General features: G+C 32.5%; 2 protein-coding genes across 4 annotated transcripts; both read left to right on the top strand.

Moving 5' to 3' along the window:
- The first annotated feature begins 76 nt into the window (after positions 1-76).
- On the top strand, positions 77-1,611 carry LOC126771335 (transmembrane protein 177). Of its 2 annotated transcripts, none has more exons than XM_050491186.1 (5): positions 77-142; positions 224-405; positions 490-626; positions 715-806; positions 880-1,611. In XM_050491186.1, exons 2-5 carry the CDS (start codon positions 248-250, stop codon positions 1,465-1,467), a joined length of 975 nt encoding a protein of 324 aa, XP_050347143.1. In that variant the 5' UTR covers positions 77-142; positions 224-247; the 3' UTR covers positions 1,468-1,611. The 2 variants fall into 2 exon arrangements, with proteins under 2 accessions (XP_050347143.1, XP_050347142.1); XM_050491185.1 differs by having other exon boundaries at positions 80-136.
- Positions 1,612-5,297: 3,686 nt separating this feature from the next.
- Positions 5,298-11,067, top strand: LOC126771358 (tetraspanin-13). Of its 2 annotated transcripts, XM_050491214.1 has the most exons (7): positions 5,298-5,618; positions 5,697-5,864; positions 6,101-6,199; positions 6,409-6,534; positions 6,754-6,885; positions 7,962-8,062; positions 9,333-11,067. In XM_050491214.1, exons 1-6 carry the CDS (start codon positions 5,559-5,561, stop codon positions 8,034-8,036), a joined length of 660 nt encoding a protein of 219 aa, XP_050347171.1. In that variant the 5' UTR covers positions 5,298-5,558; the 3' UTR covers positions 8,037-8,062; positions 9,333-11,067. The 2 variants fall into 2 exon arrangements, with proteins under 2 accessions (XP_050347171.1, XP_050347170.1); XM_050491213.1 differs by lacking the exon at positions 7,962-8,062.
- The last annotated feature ends 890 nt before the right edge of the window (positions 11,068-11,957 follow it).

The raw sequence follows: 11,957 nt of genomic DNA, 5'->3' as shown, positions 1-11,957 counted from the left end.
GTATTGTATCAGGGGATCCTGAAAAATAAAGTTGGCATCATCTGTTATTTATATGTCATCATTGAAGTAATGGCTTTGACAATTGACATATAATATAGGTACAGGTACCAAGGTATTTATGAATTTGAATTGTAAGGTACAGGTACATCCTACAATTAAATCTCTTGAATTCCACTTGAAATATAAATGTAATATATATTTAATCAAATACTTTTTATTATAGAACTATTAAAATTAATCGAAGATAATGTCGAGCAAAAAGCCTATTTCCTGGTTTCTCTCCGAAAAAGGTCGAAAATTTTCTTTTGCTGTAGTAACAAGTACTGGATTAGCTCTTACCGCTGCACGTTTTAGCCTTCATACCTTTTTATTAGGAAAATATAAGGATTTCGTACATTATTATAGGTAAATGCTATTTTTATTCTTATTAATATTCCAATTGAAAATATCGGATTTTTGTCATGAATATTGTAATATGCCTTAAAACAGTAATGGAAAACCAGCAGAGCTTCCAAGCGAACTTCATAAAAAATACGAAAAATGTTTAGATCTCCTAGAAATGTCGGCGGTTCATAGAAAATTGATTCAACCATTTTGCGTTTTCGGGTATGATTTATTCCATGCAGGTAAGTTAAATCGTTTAACAAAATTATCAAATGTTACACATTTCTTACATGTTAGTGATAAACGTTAACTATGATCTTTTAATTACAGGAAGTACGAGTTCAAAGTTTGGTGCTCTTGTTGGCATTCCAATAAACTTTACATATAAATCATTGAATGATGTTGAACAACAGAATGTACAGGTAGTTTTTCTCTATTAAACTTCTTGTCATAGTTATTAAAATAAACATTATGAACTCTTTATTTATTTTTTAGGTCAATCAAAAGACATTGGACTTATCATCTGAAATTGGCAAAAAATTAGGGGAATCCCTCATATTAACAGATAAAGTTAAAGAATTTGCCATTTGTAGGGAGATGTTGATGACTCAAAATAATAAAATAATATTTGAATCTGTTTATCCATTTTTATGTATATTCCTAGTATATAATTTTTCGCAGTATATGAATAGAAGACTAAACTTATATGTGGCACCACTAAATGTTAGGGCTATTTTATATTCAATAGTTGGACTGTTCGGCTTGGGTTCATATTTCCTTTTAAAGGATATGACAGAAATTTATTATGAAACGGAGGCTGATAAAAAGTTATGTGAATTGGGCCCCGATTATATTGAAAGTGGGGTTATATTTTATGAAAAGTTGTTACAAAGAAATCAAGCTTTAAGAGAGTTGATGGGTAAGGAAGGTGAAAAAAAATACACTAAACTTGGCAATGAAAATTATGGTATTCGGCAACCACATGTGGCACTAATACATAGGAAGCAATTTTTTGATTTGAAATTAAAAGAGTGTACAGAAAAAAATGATGATAATAAAGACAATAATTCAGACTCAATTTAAATATAACATTAAAAAAATTATGCATAATACAAAATCAAGCTGTATTATGCATATGTAATTTATGTATTTTATGTATTTTAGTATGTATTTTGATTGTAATTAAACTGTAAATAATAAATATACATGATTTCAAGTCTACGTAGAAAGCCATAAATGTAGTAATGTTTTAAGTAAATTACTTTGTTAGTATAAAATGAATAAATATGACTTTTATTTTCCTTCATCTTTTCTTAATATGTTTCCAAAATTATTGAAGTAAATAATTATTTTAAATCAAGATTTATTCATACTTCAACTCATATTGATTTTAAGAAATGTTAACAGTATTGACAGGTACAGCCACAATTGAAATTTGCAATATACAGTAAACTATATAAAACAATTACCATGGATATATAATCAACTGAAAGAAGAATTAGGTATATGTTCTTTGATGTACCACAAATGCAAAAACAGTTCATATTTAATGGCTGTTAGCTATGAGCTCTATGGTCATGTTATACTGTGTCCAAAACTTATTTATTCAATCATATCTGTAGTCAGTTTTTATCCGTGTAGTGACGGAGAAAGAATACATTTCACTGCCCCTCTCGTTCCCATGGGTGTCGTAAGAGGCGACTAAGGGATATCTGAGCGACCATCTGCTCATCTGGTGGTAGGATGTTAAACATCCGCCTGGCTTGTTACCACCGTATGCATGGTGAAAAACTCATGAAGTGGCTTGCAGCCCCATTTCGAGGTCAGCAAGCGTACAGCCAGTGCCCGAGCGAGTATTGCCGCGATGGGTGTTGGTCCAATGGAGACGGCTCTTGAACCAATTCCAAAACTCTTTGCCGATAATTACAAACAATACGTATACATACAATACAGGCATCGTATGTGGCCATACGATGCCTGACATCAAAATCAGGCAACGTGATGTGCGTGCGGAGCTGCAATCACTTGATGTACGGAAAGCTAGCGGTCCCGATGGAATACCAGCCATAGTGCTGAAGAAGTGCGCAGCGGAGCTGTCTCCTGTGTTAACGCGCCTGTTCCAACTTTCTCTCTCTTCGGGATGTGTGCCGGAGGCTTGGAGAAGAGCTAAGTTGCAAGCGGTTCCCAAAAAAGGGGATCGGTCTGACCCGGCAAATTATCGGCCAATAGCTATCACACCAGTACTTTGTAAGGTGATGGAACGGATTTTAAACAACCAACTGATCCATTACCTAGAAGATCACTGTCTAATTAATGATCGTCAGTACGGGTTTCGACCAAAACGGTCCACAGGTGATCTTCTAGCGTACGTAACACACCTCTGGGGTGAAGCTATCGACAAGCATGGAGAATCGTTGGCTGTCGATATCTCCAAGGCTTTCGACAGGGCCTGGCACAGAAGTCTTCTCTCCAAGCTGCCGGCATATGGTCTGCCTGCTCAGCTATGCACCTGGATTGCCAGCTTCCTACACAAGCGTAGCCTTCGTGTTTTAGTTGCTATCTCCCACACTCTTTCTTTTGCATATCAATGATATGCTCTCTCTTTTGAACATACATTGCTATGCAGACGATAGTACAGTGCATGGTGGATACCACGGACGCGCAGTGGCTGGGCGAGCGGAAATTGAGGAGAGGCGGAAGGATCTTGTCATTGAACTCGATAGGATATTAGAGCTCATCGCCAAATGGGGCTCTGATAATCTTGTTGAGTGTAATGCCAAGAAAACACAGGTATGCGCTCTCACAGCGAAAAAGTCAGCATTTTCCCCTCTTCCCTCCCTCTGTGGTACTCCGCTGGTGATACAAAGCAAAATTGCCATGCTGGGGATTGACGTTCGCTGCGACCTTAGTCCAAGGGATTACATCGAGGCTGTTATAAAAACAGCTTCACGGAAACTCGGAGTTCTGAACAAGGTGCGGCGTTTTTTCACGCCACAACAACTGTGCCTACTGTACAAAACACAAGTACGGTCTTGCGTGAAATATTGCTCGCACCTTTGGGATGGCTCCGCTAAGTACCTACTGGAGGCCTTGGACCAGTTGCAGCGACGTGTAGTGTGCATTATTGGCGACGTAAAGGTCACAAACACCCTTGAACCTTTACAATTGCGTCGTCAGATAGCAGCACTGAGCGCTTTCTATCGACTGTATCACGGCGAGTTCTCTGAGGAATTATTCTCTATAATTCCTGCTTCCCCCTTCCTTCTTAAGTCCACGCGAGCTGGTTCTCGATGTCACCGCCTAACTGTGACATCAATTCCATCGCGAACAAAGAAATTTGGCAACTCCTTTCTTTGTCGTACTTCCAAAAAATGGAATTTCTTACCAGCTCACCTACCAGTGTTCTCCTCCTCTTACAACCCGGGTCCCTTCAAACGAGACGTGAAGAGGCATCTTGCGGGCCGGCAAGGCGAAGGCGGCTAGTGCAGAACGTTTTTCCCGTCTTTACTGGCCGTCGTCGCGTTTGGACTCTACTACCACTTACTATCAGGTGGAGTAGAGTCATTTGCCCTCCCGGCGAATATAGAAAAAAAAACAAAGTTCACAAACTCATATGCATGCATGCAAATGCACACACACACAGGTAATGTAGTTGCATGCTTTTATTTTGTTTTTAAGTTATTGTACACAATATTTCATTTATTTTTAAGTTACGGTAGAAGAGTGATACCCTCTAATACAAGCAAAAATCTTTACTTAATTGGGGGTTCCAAATAAAGAGTGATCTCGATCGCAGTACGTTGCCAACCTGGCTATACTGTTCCCATTTAGACAATTTGTAAGGACGTGTAAGGCCCCACATTTCATTTTCACAGCCAGAAGGCATGTTTTTAGAAGTCCGAGGCACGTATTTCCTTTACGTCTCAACTGAGCAGGTTTGGTCCTCTATTAAACCCGCTTTACCTTATTCTTCCAGACAGTGACCAGTCTCAATGTTATAAAATAGTAGGTCCTCCCTGCTGACACTCACCAAAGCTTGTGAAATTAAAGCAAGGCGCAGGACCCACGAGATATAGAGTGGTAAGTCCTGACCACTGGATTAAGTAGAGAAGTAGGTAATAAGTGGTGGTGATGTAGTTTGGCTTTGTGCAAGCACGTCTGAGTCGGTACCACCCACCCACTTATCGCATATTCTACGGCCAAATAGCAATACTGCTGTGTTTTGGTTTGAAGGATGAATACTAGTGTAAGTATAGCACAAGGGACATAACATCTTAGTTCCCAAGATTGGTGTATTGGCGTAAGGTTGATCCCCTATAAACTTTTAAATGAGATAATATATTACTGGATAATTATAAGGGCCTTAAGTTAATAGAAAATCTAGCAAGTTAAGATATACAATCGAAAAATTATGCATGATGTATATCGTTTTTAATACGGGCTAATCTAACTGGTTAGCCCATTCTCTCGTTAGTTAAACCCGTAGCCTTATGGTACTTGCTGGTAGCCCGTTTCAGTTACATTATAAATGCACTAACTTAACCTTAGGTACTAAATTATTACAACTGAACGAAATTTCATGCATTTTATTGTAAATTTAATCCTCCGTTAACAAAATATAATTCCTCTAATTATATTTTTTCATTCGTTTTAGAAGTTTGTTTTTATATATATGTATGAAGTTTAAATTTTAAATCTAATACAATATAGTTTATAACATTTTTTTAGATTAATAATAAAATAATCAATTTGGGTACGTATATTACAGATTGTGATAATAAATCTATTTATAAAAAAAATATCTTTACAAATTGATTGAACGTACCGTTTCGAGATTTTTTTTTAATATAATCACATATGGTATGACATATGGGTAATTTCATGTGTAATGGCAGTTGTCAATGTCACATCTAACTGATGTTGAGCAGTGAACATTGAACTACTATTATTATACGTTATGAAAGAAAAGTAAAAGTGTTCTTGATGTTCAATAACTTTACTTTATATATTCATTAAAATATTTGTGTTGTATCAAGATAAACCTACTGTGGTTTTTATAGTATTCTTAATTGTAATCATTTGTAGTTGATCCACTTTAAATTAATGATTGCTTGTTAAAAAATAACACCAAAGGGACACAGCCATTGTGTTGCATTGTATAACTTAGCTACAAAATGTGTGGAGGGTTTACTTGTTCCAAGAACGCTTTGATCGCCCTTAATATTCTCTATGTGGTAAGTGTTATCTTTTGTTTATTACATTTTATATAAATATTATCAAGTTTTGTCTTTTATTATTTTAAATTCTAACAGGTGGTTGCTTCTATACTCATATCAGTGGCAGTGTATGGGCAGGCATCATCTCTGGTTACCAATTTACCCATAGTGGGTGGTATTTTAGCATGTGGAGTGTTCCTCATCTTAATATCTCTTTTGGGATTGGCTGGAGCAGTGAAACATCATCAAGTTATGCTTTTCTTTGTATCCTTTCTGAATGTGTTTTATTTTTTTATAATTGAAACAAAAGCTATTTTTTTTAAAGTTTTTAAACATAATTTGTATGTTATTGAAAATAAATGTTTGGTAACAAAATTAAATTAAAAATTAAATAACAATGAAGGACTGGAGATATACAATAAATGTTACTTATAAACACTATATAATTTAATATAATTTTTCTATTATAGTACTGTTTTCTCCTTAATGTTGTTTTTAAGTATATGGTCATTCTTTTCCTGCTGTTTCTGGTGCAGTTCTCAGTAGCTTGTGCCTGCCTCGCTGTCAATTCTGATCAACAGGAAATGTTAGCGCAACAGGTGAATATAGCACACTATATAATAAAACATTTTATTATATTAATAGATATTTTTAATGGCATTATAGATAAATGAAATTAAGGACTAGTTTTATGAGTGCTCAATGATTTTTATGATAGTCTAACTTTATATACAGATTGCTGTATTGTATTTTATATTGACTTAATGCATTTGTGATTGCTTAATTATTTATACAACTTATTACTTAGGGATGGAACAAAGTGAATTTAGATGTTAAAGAACAAGTCCAGGAAAGGTTCCAGTGTTGCAGCTTCCAAAACAGGATAATGCCACCGAACACCACAGTAGACTACCCATCTTGCAGCTTAGTGGATGTAAGGAATTAAAAATATATTATTTAATGACTTCATTTTATTTATTAGACAGTACTAAGATAAAATGAATATATAAAATTATCTTTAACAAATAGAATGTTGTGTATACCTAATTATTCCAACTGTGAAGAAATATATAATATATTGTTATTAACTATTATATTATTATTTATGAAAAAATAAAATATACAGCGAGTTATGTATATAATGTGTTCACAGAGGATTTGCTGCAAGGACAAGGAAATATCTCTTGATTGTCAGTGTCAGCCATGTATGGAAAAATTAAAGGAGACAATAGACTATGCTTTCAAACTTTGCGGTGGCATTGGACTCTTCTTCAGTTTTACAGAGGTATATATATGAACATATAACATTTATCAACAACACAAGTGTAAGATAATAAATACTTTGAAATGTTGCAGAGATCACAGAGTGACATATTTGTCACTTTGTTATCAGTAGCATTAGTGTGAGTTTTTTATTTGCGATACTTATTGACGTCATTCATTCATAATTATATAATAACTATTATTATATACAATAGCTTGTTGTAATAAAAAATAGTGTATATATTTTTAACTAAGTATCTTGTATGTTGTTACTAAGATTTCAATCGCCAGGACAATTTTTTGGATAAATTTCAACAATAGTTACTTTATTGGTGTGACCGGGTTAACAGACAAATCAGAATCTCTAAATTACCATAATGTAAAATAGTTTTTTTTTGTACCTACTATAATGTGAAGAGAGTGCACCTGTGTTTTTAAATATTATAGTGCACACACTTGTGCAGGCAATATTATAGTGCAGTGGCGAATACTTTCAAAGTTATTAACTCTATAATAATTTTAAATATTTGTTCTAATATTTAAGAAATAAGAATAAAAAAGGAGTTTCTAATTAAAATATTTCGTCAGCTGCCTGGGAGCTATGCTCTAGGAATCAGATTGGAAAATCAACCTACCAAAAATTTAAATTACGTCATATTTCGCTTAAATTTACCCATCCCGTATTGTTTCACACATAACGCTTTTTATAAATAAAAACTTAAGTAACAATTTGCAATAGTTGAGTATTATTCAGTGTTATTTACTATACAATTTTGTGCGCCGAAATGAATGATCGTTCTCACAAAGAGTGTTTTAGAAATATGACTTGTGATAATTCAATCGTTTATCTGTATATACAAACAAAATGGCGACCGTATAAATACTAAATATGAGATCTTAAATAGATTTATATTCCAATGTTTATATTTCACGATGTACATTTGTAATGCATAAAATAATGTGATAATAAACTAACCTATCTAATGAAATAATCCATATAATTTGTAATGTACATTAATAATGTGTTATTAATTTTACTAACATCAACAATTATATGTGCACCGTATTGTGTCTAACAAAGTGGCGGTTACTTTACAGTTTCTGGGTGTGTGGTTGACAGTAAGGTATCGTAACCAAAAGGACCCGCGTGCTAACCCCAGTGCATTTCTCTGAATGCTCTAAGGATTAAATGACTAAAGGTGGTTTGGTTAAGTGCATGTTAATAGACTGTTAATAGCATGCGTTATAATATATTAAAGCATGTCTGTTATGCATCGCTTGTTGACGAGACGTCCGATAAAAGTTTTTGTATCATTTTGCGCTTTTCTTGTTACCAGACGAGTAAATTCACTCGACTGTGTCTTTATTATCATACAAATATTGAGATATTATATTATATATGAAAAAAAAACTCAAAACCATTAAAATAGAGTACGTAGTTGGTTAAAAAATCTTAAAGTATTTTATTTTGTGATTTTTATAAGGTAGACATTTACGGAATCTACCTTATATTATTTTCTACTGCAATTTAAGTGCACGCTCTTGTACTGCACGCTCGAATTATTTTAGCACGGTTTATCATGGTTGTTGCTTATTTCATCACGCCTCTTATATTCACCCGTAGTTTAATTTGAATACTAACGCAATATGTAACGTTGCATGAGTAATCGTTTTTTAACACGGTTTTCTTATTTATCACTAATGTAACAGCTTATTTATATAATTATTTTTAGGTAAGTACAGAGTAAATGTTTTTTTATTTTATTAGACTTTCAGTTTTACGAGATCTATTAATTATTTAATTTATGTCGAACTCTGAATACTGTGATTTTAAAGACCTATCCTTTTCTCACAAAGGGGCTCAATGTCATTTACCCAGTTTTCCTACGAATGGCTCGTTTTAAATTATAGTTAATCGTTTTCCAGCATTTATGTATGTAAAAAAACCTGCGGTTTCATTATATTTACAGGGTCGGATTTAGGGATCCGAGCCTATAGCCCCGGAGCTGTAATGAATATAATTCAGAGCAATATTCAAATTGGCGTCATTCGGTTGCCCTTATTCAATTTAGCCTTTTGGAGTCGGCGCTGTGTGCAAATTGAATATTTTAAGTTCTAATGCAAATCGATTGCAATAAAATAGGTCAAAACCCAAAATAAGTGATTAGGTATTTGGATGCAAAAGTTTAGGCACTTCAACCACAATATGAGGTTTTTTTTCGTACAAGTCCATCAGGGTACTTTTACCAGGCTTCAGTGTTACAATTTTAAACACAATTTTAAAACATGTTATGGCTGTACGTTATGTTTATTAATAATGAGTACCGAGTAAAATTATTTTTTGTATTATAATCCGTTGCTGATATAATTTTTGATATAATTAATATAAAAAGCTTTTCAATGTTTTTGATGATTTTTCTAGGTAATTAATATGATCTTATTTCTAAAACAGTATTTTTGTTATTTCAGCTTTTCGCAGTTTGGCTCGCCCGACGGTACCGCAATCAACCTGATCCAAATTACAAAGAACCTCACGCTATATTTCCGAGAAATAACTATTTATATTGAATCATTTCTCGATCTTAGTTACATTTTAGTTTTTTATGTTAGTTTCTATTAGTAAATAGTCAAATTTAAAATAATAGCATGATCTTAATTTTAATACAAATTGGTAGGGTGATTACATTTTGATGTAAATATCCTATAAAGAATCTAAAGTAAGTATTTAAATCTACAAAAGACATTAATCTATATTTCAAAACATAAGATACGACCTTGTCTATTATTTCACGTGCTCAGTTACCTCGTAACTTGTGAAGGCCAAATATTTCGCTAGAAAGTAGGTACAAGATTTTTTCGCACACTCAGTGCTAATTTTTAATATGTACGGGGCTTCATTTTTATAGTTGACTAGTCTGTACCTTTTTTTCTATAAATTAGCCATTTATATTGCGTAAATCAATTTAAAAACCTTTCTCGATATTTTAAAATGTTTTACTTAGAAGAATCAAGATTAAATGTCAGTTTCTGAAATGATGCTCAATGTCAAACGACCAATTATCGTCTAGTATGTACTCAAATTACGATTAAATACTGAACCGTCATTGGTCGTTTATTGCCTCATCAGCTGCCACCGACCAATGATCATTAAGATAAAATTATTTAATGTGACTCTGAATACAATTTCAGTTACTGGCATTTTGACATGACAAAGTATAAAAGATAAATATGGACTTCAGCGTAATAAAAATACTTTGTCCATTAATTGTTTACTCTCGCTTTAAACTCTTATGCAATTATAATTTTTTCCGATATAAACTTTAAGCCAGTTGTATTTGCAACTCTATATGTATATGAATAAGGTGTGTTCTTATGTAAGTAAGGTAATATGTACTGGAAGTGAGAAATTAATGACCTTGGATTAATTATTCTTCGCGAATTAAGTTTTTAATACTGTTTTCATTAACTAGTCAATAATATAATGATTGAATGTTTATATACTCAGTTTTACACTAGGATCTTATAAAGAGGAGGGTTGCCAATTATGAAGAAAAATAACGTGAATTTTGTTGTGAATAAGTTTGTTTTTGGCTCTGAAAGCGCAGGCGTTCCATTTTAATTTTTATAATAGGCTTAAAAAATAAAACGAAATTATCTTCTAACTTTTCATACAGTTAAGATTCGAAATTGAATATATTTTTATACTCATTTTGAAAAAAGCACTAGTAAGATTACAGAGTGTAGTTGGCAACCCAAAAATACAGTGATACTTTTTTTTATTTTATAATGTTATTTTTGATTAGTTAAAAAGTGTCGTTTATACATTTTACACTTTTATTATTTGTAGCCATGCTGGTTTATTAGGATTATGTTTTTTCAACATATCATAAAATGTAATTTAGAAGCTAAATTTAGTATAATTTATACCAAGTCATTTTTTTATCTATGAGCTTTTTTTCATAACAGACTATTTTTATTTCAATCCAAAATCGAGAATGTTACAGCCATTATTAAAAATATTATATATAATGTATTTTGTGTTTTTATAAATGCATGTCGCTTCTATTGCGTGTAAGTCTATTTTGTCGTATATTTTGCGGTTTTGCTAGAATCTTAAATATTGTATACTTTATGTATGAAAATGTTATTCTCTTACATTAACATGTAAAGTTACTTCGAATAAAGAGTGTTAAGCATTACGTGATATTGTATTTTTATTTATTTTAAGAATTTTACCCAGGTACATCTACTTTTTTTCACACAGTATATACAATTATAAATATTAGGTATTTAATGTCAGTGACGTCCATAAATGTAGGTTGTCAAAGTCAATGTATTTTTCGATAAAATATATTTTTATGGAATGGCTTATTAATTAATACCTAAAAATTGCATTGCTTTTTGACTCATCGTTAGGAAATTAATAATATAAAATTTATCGAGTTACGTTCCTTGTATCCCTCATTCCTATTTCACTTCCTTTGGGATCTTATTTAAAAAAAAAAACACTGAAATCACCATTTGTTAGTTATATCAAAAATCCTAAACATTAGTGTTCACAGTTCTTGGTAACACCGGATTGTTGCAACAATTATTTTTAAACCCTACAAATTTCCATCATCTATTACTTCTACTATTATGAATGGAATTTATCCGATTTTTGTATTTCGTTACTTTTTTCAAAAGTCACATTTAATCTTTTTCGACATTAAAATTTAATAACTTCCACACAAACTGTCATAATTTTACCCCGCGAGAGGTAAATTTAAAAAAAGGTAGTCTATGTACTTTATTGGGTCGAAAGCTTATTCCGAACCAAATTTCATCAAAATCTGTTCACAAGTTTCGCCGAGAAAGTCTAACAGACCGACTTTCGCATTTATAATATTAGTAAATATTAGATGATTATCAATTTATGTTGGAGGTATTAAGGTAAACAACAATTTATATCTTATAATAAGTTTAACACCGATGGTAATTGAATATCAATCAGTAATCGAGATCCGGACCGAACTGGTGCAGCTTCTAGAATATTTACAGCTTACAGTTAGTTGATTGACTATCATTTAAAGTCTTGAAAAAAAAAACCTTTAA

Source organism: Nymphalis io, chromosome 10, assembly GCF_905147045.1.
Source record: "Nymphalis io chromosome 10, ilAglIoxx1.1, whole genome shotgun sequence".
Classification (NCBI taxonomy): domain Eukaryota; kingdom Metazoa; phylum Arthropoda; class Insecta; order Lepidoptera; family Nymphalidae; genus Nymphalis; species Nymphalis io.
Note: the sequence above shows the minus strand (reverse complement) of the source record. Positions and strands in the feature narration are given on the sequence as shown.

What these genes read in the sequence shown, in the direction of transcription:
- LOC126771335 (XM_050491186.1), top strand. Translation starts at nt 248, where the DNA reads ATGTCGAGCAAAAAGCCTATTTCCTGGTTTCTCTCCGAAAAAGGTCGA. An exon ending in GATTTCGTACATTATTATAG is followed by an intron (nt 406 to 489) that starts GTAAATGCTATT and finishes GCCTTAAAACAG; the next exon opens with TAATGGAAAACCAGCAGAGC. An exon ending in GTATGATTTATTCCATGCAG is followed by an intron (nt 627 to 714) that starts GTAAGTTAAATC and finishes TTTTAATTACAG; the next exon opens with GAAGTACGAGTTCAAAGTTT.
- LOC126771358 (XM_050491213.1), top strand. Translation starts at nt 5,559, where the DNA reads ATGTGTGGAGGGTTTACTTGTTCCAAGAACGCTTTGATCGCCCTTAAT. An exon ending in CCCTTAATATTCTCTATGTG is followed by an intron (nt 5,619 to 5,696) that starts GTAAGTGTTATC and finishes AAATTCTAACAG; the next exon opens with GTGGTTGCTTCTATACTCAT. An exon ending in TCTTCTTCAGTTTTACAGAG is followed by an intron (nt 6,886 to 9,332) that starts GTATATATATGA and finishes TTGTTATTTCAG; the next exon opens with CTTTTCGCAGTTTGGCTCGC.